This window comes from Ambystoma mexicanum, chromosome 2p, assembly GCF_040938575.1.
Source record: "Ambystoma mexicanum isolate Mex_15411 chromosome 2p, UKY_AmexF1_1, whole genome shotgun sequence".
NCBI lineage: Eukaryota > Metazoa > Chordata > Amphibia > Caudata > Ambystomatidae > Ambystoma > Ambystoma mexicanum.
The window spans coordinates 555,010,227-555,029,231 of record NC_090923.1 but is presented as its reverse complement, the minus strand read 5'-3'; the positions used below and the strand labels follow the sequence as shown (position 1 = coordinate 555,029,231).

General features: G+C 42.4%; 1 protein-coding gene across 1 annotated transcript in view; it reads left to right on the top strand.

Annotated features, from left to right (window-relative positions):
• Positions 1 to 255: 255 nt before the first annotated feature.
• ABHD14A (abhydrolase domain containing 14A) overlaps positions 256 to 19,005 on the top strand; it is a 189,035-nt gene continuing 170,285 nt past the window's right edge. Inside the window, exon 1 of the mRNA XM_069644013.1 lies at positions 256 to 404. Coding sequence (XP_069500114.1) covers positions 398 to 404 — 7 coding nt within the window. The 5' untranslated portion in view covers positions 256 to 397. The remainder of the gene's footprint in view (positions 405 to 19,005) is intronic.

Genomic DNA, 19,005 nt, shown 5'->3' with positions numbered 1-19,005 from the left:
ATACATATTAAAAGATGTAAAAAAAAAAAAAGGTAGAGACATCTCGGCGTACTATTTAAGATTTTTTAATGAGTTAACTTTCTAAATAGAAATCAGTAAAACAAATATACATGAGAGTTAATTAAATTATTTCTTTAGCAATTAATAACTAGTTTATAAATTCATAAAACATATTTCAAAAAGAAATTAAACGGAGGAATCGGGCATGTAGAGTTTACATAAAGAGACGCGAACAAATCAAGATGGCCGGCGCAATGTGCGTACCGGGGAAGGTTTCTGTCCCGCGAATGCTTCTATTTGATGGGAGGGGGGCCAGAGATTACGGATGTGACGCCACAGGGGGTGTGACCCAGGCCGCTGCAGACGCAGAAGTAGCAGAGAAGACTGAATCGCCGTGATGCCCGGTGAGGAGATGGGCCGCCTATTCACCATATAAACAGGGCATTTAAATTGCTACTTAGTCCCATCCCCCGACTAAGCTATGTTGCGCCTGGAAGGTTCTGTCCGTCCACCGCCCCATGATCATTATGACAGGAATAATATTACTATGACAGGAATAATATCACCGTATGATTAGAAGTGGCACCTTGCCTCTAATCTTCCCAATCAGATTAGAAGGAGTAATGTTCCTAAAATGTTGTGGCACGCGCTTCTAATCCCATGTGCAATATAGCAGCATTACGGACGCTGTGCAGACACTGGTTTAAACACAATCTTTGACGCCCTTTAAGAGATTAGAGGAGATACTCTGCCACTACACATGATTAGAGGATGCCAGTGATGGAAATGAGGGAAAAACAATCGAAAAAACAACCAGTCGTAACTTTTGTATAGAGATTTTTCAGGCACTGCCGTTATAATACTACCTTGACATAAGGTGGCAACATCTGACAAATGGTTTTAATACCTGGGGTATTATGGCAGTGGTTATGGTTTGAATAGTTGGGCATATTATGGCAGTGGCTGAAAGAGGCCTATCTAATGCACATACAAGAGGCAAAACTTCATTACTCCTAGTCTTACTTTTCATCGTCCCAGTACTTGCCTCTTCTCGGGAACCCTTTTTCACTTTTTTTTCTTCTTTTCAAATGCTTGCTACAGGAGTTCAGGCAAAGGAATATATGCTTAGATTATTTATTGGTGATCCTCATAACTAATAGTCCTACTTTTCCTAATCGCTGTACTTCCTTTTAAGGCCCTGCCTCCAATGACAGAAACCTATTACCCAATTAAATGTTACGTCCCTAGCTCCAGGAGGTCTAATACCTCTCCTCACCAACCATCCCCAATTAACTGGTGATGGTAGGAGGACTATTATCCCTTAGAGGGAAAGAATACATTTAATGAAAATAACCAGTAAATAACCTGGGCTTTACATCAATTTCCCCCCTTCTTCATCCCAGCGCTCACTTTTGCGGCACACCAAATACAAAAAGGATAGTCCCTATGAAACAACACCCCACACGATGTATGTTGTGACTGTCATTCAAACTGAAACCTTTTTTCCTTAGCGCGTGCCAGAACTCAGAGCACCAGCACAAGAAGCATAGGCTTCTTGACTGGCCACATTCAAATGATAGTGCCTGATGAAAGTATTCGGGTTGTCCTGCTTAGGAGCCTTGCAAATGTCCCAGAGAGATGCTCCCTGTGCACCCCCTTAGGACGTGGCCATGCCTCTGGTTGACCTCGATGTATGTGATTTCTACGAATATATTTTCTGTTTTATTTTCTATAAATCCCCCTCCCCTGCCTGGGCACTTATGGGTAGAACGTTTTCCCTTTGCTTACCCTGGTTCTTGAGGCAAGCGTCTTAGCTTGCATTGGTGGCCTTATGGCTCCCACCAATACTAAAAGCCTTTTCTGGCCTCACTTGGCACCTAATCTTGTGGGCAGTGGGTATATCGATTAAAACCCCCTCCACTCTTATTACCTAATATCAGATATGTACATGCATTTAGCCAAACTGTATAGTGGATACATATTTTGCATTTATGCTGTGTACAGTAGTCCTATATTGTATTTAACATAATTATGTAGGGTAGCGATATTTGTGTAGCGTATCCATATTTTGCATTTAGCCTGACTGTGTAGGGTAGCCATATTTTGCATTTAGCCTGATTTTGTAAGGTATCCATACCATGCGCTAATCGTGTAGGGTAGCCATATTTTGCATTTGGCCATATTGTGAGGTAGCCTTTTTTTGTTGTTGCATTAAGCCTGATTGTGTAGGTTAGCCGTGCCTTGCATTTGGCCTGACTTTGTAAGCATTATTGTGTTAATTAACCACATTTTGCATTTAACCTGAACATATATGTTAGCCTTACTGTACCCTCATCTTGTAGCTGGCCCTGCAGAGTAAATGTGCCTACCTCACATCTGGCCCAATGGCATAGGCAGTCAATGGGCCCCCTGCCATGCTCTGGGATAGGCTTGTGTGGCATGTATATTGTGTATTGTCCTGCTTGCTGCCACATTAAGAGACATATTGTGACATAGTTACAGTCAACTGGACTCTACCTCCTACTCTGCTCAGAGGTAGGTAGTATATTATACACGATTTAGGGACAACCTGCCTGAGATTATACAAAGTGGGATAGCTACTGTACAGTATCTCGCTCCTGAATGCCCTCAAGGGTAGCCACACTGGCTCGTCGCCATCAAATCTGCTAGGCCCCATTAGGATCTTGCCCCCTTTCACACTAGTCAGTTACATTCTCCTTGACTCCCGACATAGTCAGTGTATCACCTTAAAAGCCACCACCCCTAACCTAGACTCGCTCTCAATTAATCAAGCTAATTGCAGACACTGCAAAGAAATATCCACAACATAAAGGGACCCGCAAAACAATAACCACTGCGGAATCGACATGGCCGACAAAATCCGCTCAACGTCCTAGGAAGGTTAAGGTCTTTGTGATACAATAACTTATACACCAAAGACACAACCAAAGGAACCTAAAAGAAAAGGAAAGAAGGCAAACAAAAATAGACCATAGAAAGAACCTTGCATTGATAACCAATGCTCTTGAAACCAAGCCACCAGAAATTAAGAGAAAACGTCAGACTCCCAGGAAGGAATTAGCAACTGTGAATGCAACAACAAATCCACATACGGAACGGAAAACCCAAGGAGCAACCCAGGGACAACAGCAAACCAGCAATTACCACCTCTGGAACAAAATCATAGAATACTCTACAATAAAATATCAGCCTGAGATTCAATGGAAGGCATTTACAACTGTGAAATACTCGTACACATCCAAGTATTCAAAGGAAAAACCACAAGAAGACACAGAAGTACAGAAGATGCCACGCCACAGGAGAGGCCGACTTAAGAAAAACCACAGAAAAAGAACAACCAAAATGGAATCCCACTAAGATACACTAGTAAACATTAACACTGCCATGGAATGCACACACACGCACCCAACGAAAATAAGAGCAACCACAAAAACCAGACAAAAATCACTTTGCTTAACACCCTACCTGTCAACGGACCACCCTCCAGAACACCCAACAGTCGGAAACATTACACGTCAGCAGGATATCGGGACTCCAAAGGGAAAGGCAAGAAATAAACAGAAGGAAAACAATGGAAAACGCCTCCACTCAGTACATTACAAAAAACCATCAGCACCATCAACCTGAAACAGAAGACGATGTGAACCCAATACGAAACCTAACCAAACTACTTAAAACTGACCCAACAAAAAAACAACCTGTGGCCCAATAACAGCAAAGAGCGTCGCCAACAAGACCAGAAGACACAAGCAAGGACAAAACAGGCCGCATTAACGAAAACCATACACTGCAACCTAATCGATGCCAGCTCTCTGTCCAAACACACAACAGGGATCTATGATCTACTTTGTGACACAGGGATAGACATCCTATTCACAGAAACCTGGCTAGCTCAAAACTTCAGTCATACTGCACAGCTCCCTGCCTGACAACTTTAAGTGCCTACTGGCAAACAGAAAAGGAAAAAGGGGAGGATGACTCGCAGTGGCAAATAAAGAACAATTAAAAATAACAGCCGATCCAATAAACATCCAAAACTGCTAATCCCTTATCCTACGCCTGACCCGCAAACAAGCCTCACATTTGTGCTTGTCTAAAGACCCTCCACATTTGACGCAACCTTCGTAAACACTTTTGTAGAAGCAAAATCCACAGCAATGAGGAGGCGAACCCCAAGCTAAATCTACCAATGGATGAACACTAATAACCTCAAAAGTAACCTAGACAAAACAGAAATGATTTCACCGAACAACTAGAACATCCTAAGGCCCACAGAACTGCAAATCCACATGGAACCATCCAGAGGAATCCTAATGGACAACGAGCTAACGCTAGAACGACAGGTCAATGCAATAAGAAATTATTCTTCCATCTGCACACTATCAAAAAGCTAATACCTTTCTCTTCAAGCACAGAGCACTTGCCGTCCTCTCCCTAATCATGTCTAAGATAGACTCCACCAACAGCAAATACCTTGGAATGCCGGAATACTTGCTGAGGAAACTGCAATGAAAATAGAATATGGCTGCCAGACGTCGCCTCAAACTCTCCCGAAGAGACCACATCACACAAGCGCTAAGGATGCTACATTGCTTCCCGGTCAAAAAAAGAATCACCTTCAAAACAATGTGCATAACACACAGAGCAATCCATGGCCATAGAGCAGAATTCATACAAAAGAAAACCATCTACAAACCAGCACAAATACATAGATCCAGCAACGACATCCACCCAGAACCGAAACTCTATGCAAGATAGAAACTTGGAGGAACAGCCTTCTCTTGCATAGATGTAAAACTCTGGAATTCGCTCCTGAAAGAAATACGAACTACGGAGGACCATTTATAATTAAGAACATTTCTAAAATCCACCTGTTTCTTCAGCACCAAAGGGGATGAAAACGCTTGAATAGCATGTATGTACCGCGAAATGAAAAAATACACAGAAAGGAACCCTCAAAACTAGAGACTAACACACCCGACATGAAGCGGGACAGAGCAAAGGAATCTACCCCCTTCAACACAATCCAATGTGATAATCCAAGCAAAATCCAACAAGAGAAAACGACCAGTAAAAAGGGGAAACCAACCACTAATGTAGTCCAGAAAAACACCCTACTCTAATTGCCTAATATCAAATACCAACTAACATTTGGCGTTCTCGTATAGGCTATTCTTATTCAGCATGTACCCTAACTGTGGAGGTTGGCCATTTCCAACCTTGACCCGAGTGTGTGGGATGGCCTCATTCTGCATCTGGTCTTGTGGTGTAGCTGTGCCCTGTGCACCCTTCTGTACACGGGGACAGGCCCTGTGTGGCATCTGTATCATAATGGGTTGACTGAGACAGACTGTATGGGGTGGAAGGCGCATCACACTTAGTTGGACTGTTGGGGTCGGGAAGGGTGTTGCACCCAGATGGATTGTTTTGGGTTGGGGACGGATGGATTGTTTTAGATGGACTGCAGGGGATGAGAGATGCATCACACGCGGATCGGGTGCTGGAGATGAGAAAGGTATCGCACTTGGATGAAGTGTAGAGGGTGGGAAGTGCCTCAAAGGGATAGACGGCTAGGGGCAGGAGATGTATCGCATTTGGGTGGAACGCTGGGGGTGAGAGTTAGTGGCACTAAGAGGGATTGGTTTGGGGCAGAAACCGTGCTGTACTAGGATTGAATGCTGGGGACAGGAATGGGTATTACCTGGATGAACGGTTGGGGGTAGGAAATGTATCCCATTTTAGATGTAAATGTTGGATGTAAGAAAAATGTATTGCCTCTCACTAACCATACTAAAAACTCACCGTCTGCATACACACCCTCAAACTCTGAACTAAACACAACCGTACCTGTACCGCATGCACGCACTTCACAACACCCAACATGAAACTAAACCATACACAACCAAACCTCAACACCACATGACGGCTACAAACCGAAAACCCCCCATGCTCAGTGACCGGTTTCTGCGAACTGAATCTGCCAACGGCACATCAAATATCTCCCTCTCAACCCCATTAACACGCCCCAACCCCCTCCCATTATAGATCCGCCAGAGCGCCAACAGTCCACACATGTGGTGACAGTAGCGCCAACAGTCCACACATGTGGTGACAGTGAACCGTGCCAGACCAATTAACATATTGTGCTACTCGGTTCACGCACCTTTTGGGATAAAGAACCACTACCAGCTTCAACTCCCAAGGGATAGAACGGCCTGACTCACTTCTCTTTTCCTGTAACCTTCTAACTGGCCTCTACCAGTCTGCATTTCTCATACGCCAGCCTGGACTCTCCACCTGGCCTGATATGTCATGTCATTTATATCGTGCCTGTACACAAGTGTTTCTAGGTGCTACAAGACGAGGAAAACAGAGGGAGGACAAGACAAACAATCTTACTAGGCCCTGTGTCATTCAGACCGTGCAAATGCGCTACGCAAAGTGCAGGGGGAAGGTAGAGGGAGGCGTGCCAGGGAGAGGAAAGGGAGGGGGGGTGCAATCAGGGCCGCAATGCTCTGATTAAGTGCAGCCAGGGCAGCGCGGCTCGGGGTAAGTGCAATGAGGCAGGGGACTATAGGTGTTGGGGGCTAATTATGTGGCTTTCTTGGCTCGGCTGCTTCACTCTACCTCTTTCTCGCTCCAGTTTTGTCACGGCCCTTGCCAAGGCAGCTCCTGTCTCACTGGTACTCCTCCTCTGTCACCATCTCGACTCTCACTCTGAAACACTGTCCCAGCCCCCACTATGTCAGGAGATTTCGGCCTCCTTTTATACTGATGATTATAGTTGTGTGATTAGGGCAATAAATGCTTCGAATCATGGGTCCGCTCCCACCTCATTTCCTGTGTTGCTAACAAAAATGAACCCGAGCGAAATGAGATCAGAACATCTGTACACATTTAAACAATACCAAGTCTTGTCAAAAAAATATATATTTATTTATAAGCAATTTACAAATATTTATTGTTCTCAACATCCACATTTAAACACCACCATTCATTCCATCATTCATTCACAATTTCACTATACATGTCAATATTCGGAGTGGTTGCAACAGAACCATCCGTCTCCTGAAGAAGGTCGCTTATATTTGCCGGCTTTAATTAGGGGCCTATTGTGACGACCGAAACATATGTTGAGTTACAGCAAATAAGCAATATGCTATTTGTTTTTCTATTAACACTTACTGTAATCACCAAGAGGTGTTGAAATGTATGTTAATATATTGGTTCTAGGTGGTCTTAGTACCACACGTGTGGAATATTGACATGTATAGTGAGATTGTGAATGAATGATGGAATGAATGGTGGTGTTTAAATGTGGATGTTGAGAACAATAAATATTTGTGTAAATTGCTTATAAATATATTTTTTTTTTACAAGACTTGGTATTGTTTAAATGTGTACAGATGTTCTGATCTCATTTCGCCCAGGTTCTTTTTTGTTGTTCCATTATATTTATCCTGTAGAACCTGTGGCAGTAAGGCAATCCCTATTTCGAAATTCTGTGTTGCTATTGGCCACGGCCCCTTGCCCCACCTCTTCTCCATGTTTGTTGATTTCTCCCTCAGCTGGTAATTTAGTTTGGCTCTGTCCTGAGCCCACCATGCTAGGCAGGCAGATTATGGCAGCTTCCTGCACCAGCATCGAGTTTGCCACGATTGTGGTTCATTGGAACTCCCGTTTGATAGTATTTCGCAATGCGGGCAAGCTACAGCTATCCACGTTCAAATGCAAACGTTTTTTGCTTGGATCTTCCTGGCAGATTTGCTTTTGTAGCATCTTCAGTGAACACCAATGAGACACCAAGGCACACTTGAGGAAATATCCCTAATGATTCGACAATTCAGATTTAAACTAAAAAGATGCATGTGTTTAAAAAAATAAATAAATAATAAAAAAAAGTTTATTCCATTACTATGTAAATATCCTGCAATTACAAAATCTTCACAAACAGCAACAATGTGTACATACATGATTTATACAGTTATTAATCGTGATAATTTAATCACTATATTCAAAAGCAGTCCACAATAATAAGCGAAAAACATCAACTTTTGTTTCTGTATCCACTCAAACGTTCACTACGCATTTCAGATATGCATCCTTCATCAGGTGAATGTGTTAAATAGGCACTAATTTAGTGAGCACTTATAGATTGGAGGAATTTCCTTACATGATGTTGTAATGGAATAAAAAAATAAAGCATAACACATGCATCTTAAGCTTTTGAGTTAAAATATCAATTTGAATTTTTTGGATCATTGGGAATATTCCTTCACGTGGGTTCCATGTGTTAATGTCGCTGTGAAAAAGTGTCCAGGTAGCCGACTTATTTTTTCCTGAACCTAAAATTCTTTCCCCGAATATTCTAGGCGGGGTATAATATATTATTACTTCCATTCCTAGAATATTTGGGGAAAGTGTTTGGTTGTATGGAGGGTGCATTTTTAGGGAAATGTTGCCACCAGGCGGGCATTTTCACGGCAACATTATCTCTGGATATCCTCACTTGTGCATGGACAGAAGCAATGAGAACATTGGTGCTTAATTAGCATTTTGTGCACTTGTGTATATACAGTCCCATAGCCCAGGATTTACCCAGAGCATATTAAATTGATTGAGTGTTTAATTTTCGGAAACAATTACTTTACTTTGGTAGTGCAACCCTACTCTTCTAGTCCCATGTAGCTTCTTCCCCAGCTTACATACTCTGAGCTTGGAAAGCCCCTACACATATGCAATCATGAAATAAGCCCATAGCGTTCGGCAAGTCACCCGATTTCTCTTCCCCTTTCTTCTTACATGTTACTTGGTTTTTTGGTCTTGGTCTCACCCATCTGGGGCTCTGGAGTCTACTGTACTGCTATTAGCCCCTCTTTCACATTTACGCAGTACTTTTATCTCTGACCACTGTTTGGGTTTTCCTGGTGGGGATGGAAACTGTTCTTTACTCTCTGCTTTAGGAGAATTGGGTAAACTCTCTTTGTGGGCCAGTGGATGTTTCCCTCATAAGCGGACTCCTGACCTTGGCCAAAGGAGGACATGGTAAACTGTGGGGGTTTACCATATTTCAATTTCATGGTGTGGGTTGCTTCTCCACTTACATTCCAAGGTGTCTATTCTTCCCTTTTTGGCTCTGCTCAAGCAACTTTGTCATGGTGAGTAAAATGAAAAATTATTTTAGGGACTAAAAATAATTCCCATTACCAATGTGTATTTCATTAGAAGAGTAACTCTGAACGGATATCTATACTCCTTTGCACCTAGCAATCCATGCAAATTAAAGGATACATGTTTACCGTACAGCTGCGCTTCAGGTGAAGCAGTAATAATATTAGAGAGCCTTCCCATGATAGTTCTCTGCTGGGATCACTATCCGAATATGTCCCTGGATCAAGGGTCTGACCCAACCATGCTCTTTGTTTCCAGTTCTGTTGTTGGAAGCATTTTTACTTGATTTTTATTTGTTGGGATTTACATATTTTTGGTAAATAAGTTTCACTACAAGCAACATAATCGGCAATATTCTGATTCTTGTCTATCCACATTCTAAGTGCCCACCCTCCATCTCCTTTCCCTCTCAAGGCCAGTTGCAGACAATCATCGCAAATCATGTCTTTGCTCCAAATGTCCTGCATTTGTTCTTTCTGTTGATTCTAATAATGGTTGTCCATTTGATTCCAATCATTATGGCCAGGGACTCTTGAAAAATCTCAAATAGCACTGATTATAGTGGGCACCCCTATCTTGCTGCTTTGGTTAGAAGAAATGTGCCAGACTAATGCCTGTCAATCCAGTCATGACAGAATGTGACTGGTAGTTTGCAAAAAACTAACTGAAGAGCCTTTATTACATTTTGTTATTTAGTACATTAGATGGACAGTCTTTCAGTTATTCTGGAATATTTAATGATCCAAAGTAAACTCTCCCTGACAAGGGAAAGGGTAACTCTTCTAAGCAGTTGACCAGCACCTTAAGAATCTTCTCAGATCCCAAAAAGACGGTATGTTTATTAGATCAAACCGTTTTTGTCCATTCAGGTAACTTCATAATGGAAGTCTGTCCCAGCCTCAGTGTGCATACAAATAGATCTGCAAATATAAGATAGGATTCCCCAACTAACCTCTATTAACAGGACTAGGTAACTACAGCCCAGGAGGACAAAGGTAGATCAGGCTGGACTGTGCAAATTATCACTCCAACGAGCCGACCCTCCGCCCAGGACAAATCCTAACTTCCTGGATAATTATTACTTTCTCCACAAAGCTCTTAACAGTCTTAAGAACTTCCAGGCAGCCCACTCCATAGCTTAGTAACGTTTCAGATCAAATCCCACTCGCATTTAGGAGCTCCTGCACTTCAGCTTTCTTCTCTGGGCATGGTGTACAGGGTTCATAGGCACTTGACAGACCAGTATAAGACTGTGCAGGTACCATCCAGTGGCACTCTCACATCTTAATGAAGAAGTATTGCTTGACAACAGCATGTCCGTTTTGGGTTTAGAAATTAGGTAGAAGAGTGTGTGCTTTTCTGTTTCCTTGGCTTCACAAGGCATACATTAGTTTTAAAAAAATTGATTCGCAGAGCGTGCTAATTACAAACTTCTTGATTAGCAAATCTACATATTTGAATAGCAATTGTGTGCTAATATTTTAAATTTCACCAGTTATTTGTACCCAAGACATACAATGAGTAACAATACAGCATTTTGTGTACTGCTGAAGTGAGACATTAGTGAGATGAGTGTCTGTAAAATGTAAAGGTTAGCTGCATGAATGGTCACAAATAGATATGATAAAAACAAATATGAAAACGGGTTTTCAGTGCAGGGCTCTGTGCAGCTGCTCGGTGTTGCATATGGCAGTGTCCGTATATTGTAGGATTCACATGCTTGTCCCATCGTTTGCTATGCAAGGAGAGGTTCGGATGTTTCATGAAACAAAAAGTTCACAAAGTTAAAGGAAAGTCATAGCCTGAGACTAAGTATATAGTATGGTGTTGCAGCAGGAGGGTAATTGTCAACTTAAGGTGGACAAGATGGCCTTTGCCTGCCATTGATATGATTTTCAATATAGCTTTAAATACCACCATCAGGGGAAGGCAGGGCTGCTAATAACCTCAAGCTTGGTAGGCTGAAGGACATCATTTCAGCCCTGTACATCCATGAAAGTGGCATTTATCACTATTAGTACTCAGAGCCACCATCTGTGGTACCAATAATATTTGAATGGCCTTTGGCACTTTTAAGAGTGGAGAAGATTATTACTGTTGCACTCTCTCTCCATTAGCCACTTTAAACTTGCAGGGAACAGGGAAAAGATGGTGGAGAGCACCCTGAGGGCAAGAGTGGAATGCAGGGTGAGCTGTGCTTTCTTTGAACATGTTAATTTAAATAGCAAGCTGTGCTACACAAGTGTCAGTTTAATTAGCAAATCATCAGAATTGCATAGCAAATTGCTATGCGACACTGCTTATTTTATGCCTTGCTTCAGCTGAACACACATAGGCCCTGCAGGAAGTCCTCAAATCTTGTGGCTAAGGTAGCCGGTTGTTTCTTCATGAATGCCTTATAGTGGGCAGTTGCCATCCTGCGAATATCGCCTTTGACTTAATTAGCTTGCATGCATCATTATGTTACAAGGTTACCTCCTTATTTAATTGGCTCATACTACATTCCATGATTTGTCTACCAATTCCTTGCAGACAAGGGCAACACGCACTGCCCTTATCTATACTAGCCCAATCTAGTTTCGCTCATGGCGCAGTAGGTTTCTTTGTCAAACTCTCCTTCAGTGTCCACAGCACTCCATTATGCACAGAGACAGTTCCTGGCTCTGACACCCCCATCAGTGTGCCTGTCTGTGCCAGAACTGGCATCTGCTGGAGCAAATCCAAAACTGTTCTCTGGTTATTAGCCATGATAGATTACAATATGGCTGCCATCTTGGGTGTGGTCACAATTCACCTCTACTTGGACAGTGGTTGGTGCTTTAAGGCCACTACCGTGGTTATGTACAAAGGACGTATAACACAGCAGAGCGCACAGTGCGTCTATTTGAATGATTATAAGAGCGAGTGGGAAAGGCGAGCGAGATAGACAGGGTTTGACAGTGACAAAGCAAGAAAGTGAAATGGGACCTAACAGAAGCCAGTGAGTGCCGGTAGGAAACCAGGTTGTTTTTGTTTTGTTTGTCCTTTTCGTGCTTTTTTATTACTGTGAATGCTTTGCACCTTTCATTCCCTGTCATGCGCATATCCTTTCTTGATTGATTGTGATGCTCACTAAACCACTCACCCTTATACTTTCTTCCTTATACTGTACTGCTCATCAACTGTCCCACTGTGATTATGCCCTCTGGGATTTTCTCCCATATGCCCCACTCTAATTAAGCTCCTTGTTGTCCTGCAGTAAATTTGCTCTGCCGTGGGTTTGCTTCTGGTTGCTCCACTGTACTTTAGTCTCTTGTGGGGTTTTCTCCCATGTGTCACATTGGGATTTTGTCCACTGGCCCCCTTGCAATTTGGGGCCCTTTTGTGAGTTTCTTCCCATGTGCCCATGATATTTCATGTGACTAGTTCCTATATAACGCTTTCTACAAATTAGGATATAGAGTTGTTCCTAGGGACCGCACCAGGATTCTGACCTTTCTGGAATCCATACCTTGTACTATTCTCACCACTTTCTACTTGGTACCCACTCTGGCATGCTCCCCACGTTTTTCGCTCCTCCCCAGCGTCACCCCCACAGTCGTCCACCAGTTGCTGGACACTGTCCTCTGCCAGAGGTGCCGGCCGACACAAGGGTGCCTCAGAATATTGCCTTGCAAGTCCCATAAGCGAATGGCACCACTACTTGGATGTCGGCATGGCCACACTAGATGAATGATTCAAGTTGCCCACTCGGCCTTCTACTGTCCTCCCAGTGCTAACATTCATTCTCAACTGCAGAACACTCTATAGGCATCCCATCTAAACCACTCATAAATAATGGCCATTAAATAGCCCTCCCAACAAACATCAAACTTAACACAACACCTCTAAAATCAACTTGCATAACCAATTTATTTTAGACTACAGTCATAAAAGTATCCCTTCTCTGCACACAATGACCGAGAATGGAGACTTTTGTGTCCGTAGTATTAAAATGAATTGGCTATGCAAGATGATGCCTCTATGTTCTCGACACAGGACAACTAGAAAAAGATTTTCACAAAGAGCTTAGGGAGCTAACTGGAAGCATCAGCAGAGCTATCGTACATGTTCCTCTCCCCACTAACATAACCCTCCCCCTGTTTCAGATCATCCAGGGCTCCTGATAGACTTTGCAGATGGCATTGGAGTACAGTGTTAATCCCAGTGACATACCATATATGAAATTCATGAAAGGTCTCTAATACCCAAGATGGGTATATCAGCTTGCTAAAGTAAATCTATACTTTACGCATCAATGTGTGAAATGCTTTAGAAATACATTAAAATAAAATTTTGGTATCCAGTTTAAGAATAGCAGTTGGCCTAGAGGATTAGCGTTCTTCATTGTATTGACCTGGCTTCCGTACCACAGAAATGGCAGCTTGCCTGCCCACCCCATTGAATCAGAGTTTTTGCCAGGCTTCAACATAGGGTTTAACAGTTTTCGAAGGAGCTTCACGAATTTGGGGGTTTAAAGTACACTACGCATGATCCAGTACTCCATATTTATTTTTGCATTTTTTTAAAGCGCTCACACAGCCCAGGGGCATTGAGGCGCTGTTGCAGGATTTTTTTTTTTTGTTACAGGATGTATTCTCCTTAGTTCAAGGGAAACGTCTATAGCTTCAAGTAAAACTCTATGGGCTCAAACATGTCTCTGGGGTTGTATACTCTTCAATCCAGGGAACCCTTCGGCTACATTCTTCTTTCTCCATCACTCATGCCCCGAAGTACCTTTTCAGTCCCCCAGTCTGTTGATTCAGCTCCTCTTCTCGTCTCTTGGGAGACTTCCTTGCCTGGATCTCTGGTTCTACGCTTGACATGTGCTTGAATGTTAGGCCTTGACAATGGCACGCGCAGGCAGTGTCCCAGCATCTTCAACCAGGAGACTGATTGCCTGAACTTCTCTACAGACTGGGTCTGCTTCTCCTTGCCACATACCTATTTTAGGGTACTAGATTCAGTCGCCAAAACTCTGTTCTCATCTACTGCCTTGAAGAGTTGCAGTTGTCTCGTGCATGTACCTTGGCCTCCACATCTCCTTCACACACCTCTACTTGGAGTATGCATAAAATTCTTGCAAATCCAACTTTTATTTTACTATGCATACCATTTATGCACCAGTTGAGAGCGGAGGACACTGCAAAGGGCAGGTTTGACATAAGCTAGAACACATGCGTTGATATATCTGCATGGATGAAACTGCAGGCCATGAAGGAACAGTTCAGACGTTTTTCACTGAGCTGTGCGCTCCTAGCCTGTCAGAGCACACAGTGAGATGAGAAATGGGTTCTTTCTTTCCAACTTCTGCTATGTTTTGTGTCTAGAGGAGAGAGGCATTTTACATGCATATTTATTTTTCTAGCATTTTAGGATTGTTGCAGTAATAATATGGACAATTTATAGTTAAAATTGGGAGTATCCCTTTAGTAAACAAATGAATCCTTGCTGGCATTGCACAAATGTATTTTTCGGAGCTAATGTGTTGTGTGCATCATAAAGTTGCATTTATGTGGTGTGATCAACACATTCATGTGCAGAACATTTTCCACAAAAGTAATATTTGTTTAAAGCCAGACCTGTCTGCTACACAACGTTTTTGGTTATGTGTTGTATTCATTTTTAAGTTGGGTAATGTTCTGGTTGCTTGTCTCATATTATTTACACTCTTGCTGAGGCAAATTATGTTTACTCTTACAATTTAATTTGATTAAAACGATGTGTAAAACTCTCCCCAACCTACCACCGTACCTGGGGCACAGATTAGTATTCAATGTCCAGTTTAAACCCCCATTAAACCTTAACTTGGGGTCAGTATGGTAAATGGCTTTATATATTGTCGACTACAGCAGGGCCCGTGCTCAAGGGTAGAGTGATCATCATTACACCAAAACCATGTGTCGCAGCCTCTTTCAAATCTTCAAGGCTCCCTTACATTCAAAACCTGACTCTACAGCCAGTGTAATGAAATAGAAACTCAGCAAAACATGTTTTGGTAGCAGTAATCCAGATGGGTATTTAATTTTGTATGTAGTGCTTCATGCAGGCGTTTTCCAACTTCTAAGCACGATCAGATGATTTCTGAAGGATGCCAGGCTAACTCGGGACCGCCAACATTTGACCATGAGATTAGATGTAGATTTTAGCATTCAGCTCTTTCCTCTCTGCGCTATTGTGTTGCAACACTGGCTTACCATTAAGCACGACTAGTTCCAGTAAATGAGGGTTTTCATTAATCATCAACAAGCCTATGCTGTTCACGGGAGAGTAGCTTACCTTTCTCAGGACCTTCGTTTCTGTTCAGTGTGGCGCTGATTGCATTGCTGCATCCCACTCTTCTCTATGTGAGTGGAACCTGTACTGTGGCCAACTTCACTTTGGTAATCTTGTACTGTTCAGACCGATGATGTTCCTGTTGCATGTGAGGAAAGAATGATCTTCGAGGTCCATGGCGTACCTTTTCCTTATTAAGAGTGGAGTGTGCACTCCTGAAGCCTATATTTCATCTGTTCTAGAGAGCAATTCCTTCTGTGTGGGTATTTTCTAAACTTGCTTTACTTGCACGGATCCATGCTCTGCATGTTGACAGCTTGCATTGCTGTTGCCCTGATTTGCGTTTCCTGTTTCTGCAAGGGAAGTCCAATTTGGCTTCTTCTATAGATGACGTATTATGTGTGAGCAAAGCATTTATGTTGCTGTTGTACCTGTTCTTTGCATGCAGGGGAAGCTCACAGTGTTGGTGCTCATCTGCTCCGTTTGTGAGAGGGTGTTTGTGAGAGGGTGTTTGTTCTAGTAGTGCACACTATGATTTATCTGTTAATTTGAGGGAAATCTGCTATTCTGTCATGATGTGGGCCGATGCTGTATAACGATTTCCATACAGTTTTAAATTTTGGGTGCGTCGCCTGGATTTTCACATACTTTTAAATCTTTTGTGGAGAACAAAACTCTTTTTTCCGCCTTTGAAGTCGCGTAAAGTTTAAAAATAGGCATTAAAATATTCCCACTTCAAAACGGAGCACTGGTTGTTGTCTCCAAACTCCTTCTGAATACTCTCCCCTTTCTCTCTTGATATCTCTGCGCTTCACTCTACTATCCTGGACATTAAATGGGAGAGTACCCCAGGACGGGCGACTTTTGGGTGGAAAGCACTTCTGTGGTTGCTTAGGTATTCCCCATGGTCTTCCTGGCTCCAAATCTGTAAATGGTTTAGTATACTGTGTACTGGTTTTCCTTCTGGAGACGAGAGGGATTATGGTACATGTAGTCCTTTTTTTTTCCCGTAGGTTTGTAGGAAGAATCTGAGTAAACCGGATTAGAGACCTATTCTCTGCCATTCCTCTTGATTGCACAGATCCAGTTAGGATTGTATAATGGTATTTCGCTTGCCAACTCCAAAGTTCACTCTTCCTGATCCAGTTCAGGTTTTCCATCTGGGCAGGGGGATTTCTGGTGTTGTTGTCATTTCCTATAGGCCTTTCAAATATCGACTGGGTGGCTTGGCCTGGGGATATATTTCTGGTCTTTGGGGCATTGAGATGTCATTTAGTCGCAAGGAAAATAATTTGTAAAGGGATATTGAAATTGCTCGGCCCCAAGACCTTCATCTTTAGCAGGCGAATAGTGAGTGCATTTTCCTGGTTGGTTATGGGCAGTAGAGGGCTGTCTCCCAGCTCAAAAGTTACTTTGGTGAAGGTAGTCGAGCCCAGTTAAATTCTGAAGTCCCTTTTAACGTATGTTTATGAAGCCTCCTGGCCTCCACCCCTTCAATCCACTGTACATTTGCCTTGTTTTTCCAAGCTACAGGCAATGAGCTATTAGGCCAATGACTCCATTGCCTTTCTCATAAATTATCTGGCATCACAGGACTGTGCCTTGTTAATTCAAAGAAATATATGCTGTTTCTCTAACCATGCATCACCTTTCTCCAGAGTTTTTTAAAATAATTTGTGTGCTTGAATTATGTTGTATAGATTTCAATCCTTTATTCAATGAGTCAATTAATATGTTATTGAACCGCTTAAGTAGGGCCTTAAAACCATCCCAATTGGTTGGAAGTGACTCAATCAAAGACATTTCCTCTAGGATATATTTTGTATTATTGGATTGCAAGGTCTCCAATGTCTCTCGGTCATCTCTGTGGGTGTTCTACAATTTGTTATTCCCCAGGCTGTTGTCTGATATTATTGTTATGATTATGGTTTAGTCCCATGACTGCCCTAATCAAACCCACTGTTCTCTGTGCCTGTTGTTGTATAATCCATACAAGTGCTCAATTTATGAATATGTGAGAAAAATATGAAATATTTGGTGTTTTGTTTTCAGTGCTTGCAAACCATCCACCGCAACTGATTATTCTAGCTCGGTTGGGACCTGCTAAACCGCTATCCATTGTGACCAAGATCTCCTCTGATGTGTAATGGGCCCTCCACAAATGACAATCTTTGGTGTAATCTCAAGTGGAAAATCGGTGTTAAGGTCATAATTTTAGTATAGCGTAACCCCTGTTTCACATGGTTTCACTAAAATATACCTCCTCTCCTATTGAGACTGCTTCCCACCAGTATGCTACCCCCCACCCTGGTCCAAGTGGACACAATATTGTTTTGAGAACATTGTGTTCCCAAGCATACCCTGATCCCTGCATGAGGAGCAGTTTCCTGTAAAAAAAACAACCCCCTACTTTACGATTCTCCACATAATTAATCTTCCTTTGTTAGGAGTCAATCCAGTGCTCTCGCCATGTTCACTTATTGGGGGTCACCAATGTAGCCATGAAGCAAACCTTGAGCCATCATACAGATTGGACACTTGCAACACATCTTTCGTTATAAGGGAATTGATGCTTTGTGTTTATATGCTTTATTTCCCAGTCACATGATATAGTTGCATAGTTGTGTGGTTGGAATAGTCTATCCCATATTTCTAACACCAGTTTTGGATCTCTTTGTTTTTGTAAGCGTGCGTTAAGATGCACATGAGGCATAATTGCCCATTTATATTAATTTGCATCTCAGTGGAAGGTAACTTTCTGGAAAGCTTTTTCTTGGAGCTTCCACAAAGGTAGCTCCTGCCTATTGTAATAATTATAATTGTAAAATGTCCAAAGCTAGATGCTGCTTTTAAACCTTACTCATGAAATCTTATTTTGCTACCTGGGACCAGCCCACTAAGATCATCTGTAAAGTTAAAATGAAAAGTGAGATACCACTTCCTTATCATCCCTCTCTGTCTTGCTTGATTGCCTGCATGTCCCTTCTGAGTGTGCTCTCATAGGGATCTTGTGTCCAATCCATGCTGTATGACCTCTAGCAACGTTCTCTTCTTTGGCAGCATCATTTGGAAGCAAAAGCTTTAATTTCACCTAAGTCCCACTAAGACTGATCAGAGATGGACTTTCACTAAACACCAATAAGGACCACCAAGTACCACTTTCTAGGATTCTGCCGTTATACAACAGTTTGCATTGCACCAAGGACAGTGAGCCCTTAATAATTAAACAAAGGGTATTATCACACACTCAACTTCCATGCAACCATGTACAGCACTGAGACAGGTTAAAAGTGGCGGATCAGCACAGTGCAAGGGACAGTAAACCGGTCTAGCTGTCCCTAGTACTCCCACTCTCTAGTACTAGGGCCTGCTGATGTGCCGCCTATCTATAAAACTGATGGAACAAGAGAGATACTTCATTTTTCGTTCACTCTTCTGTCAAAGTTGTCTAGCACTCAAGCCTCTTGTGTCTCAATCATACTAATTGGTTATATAAGGTGTTTTATTATTATATATTCC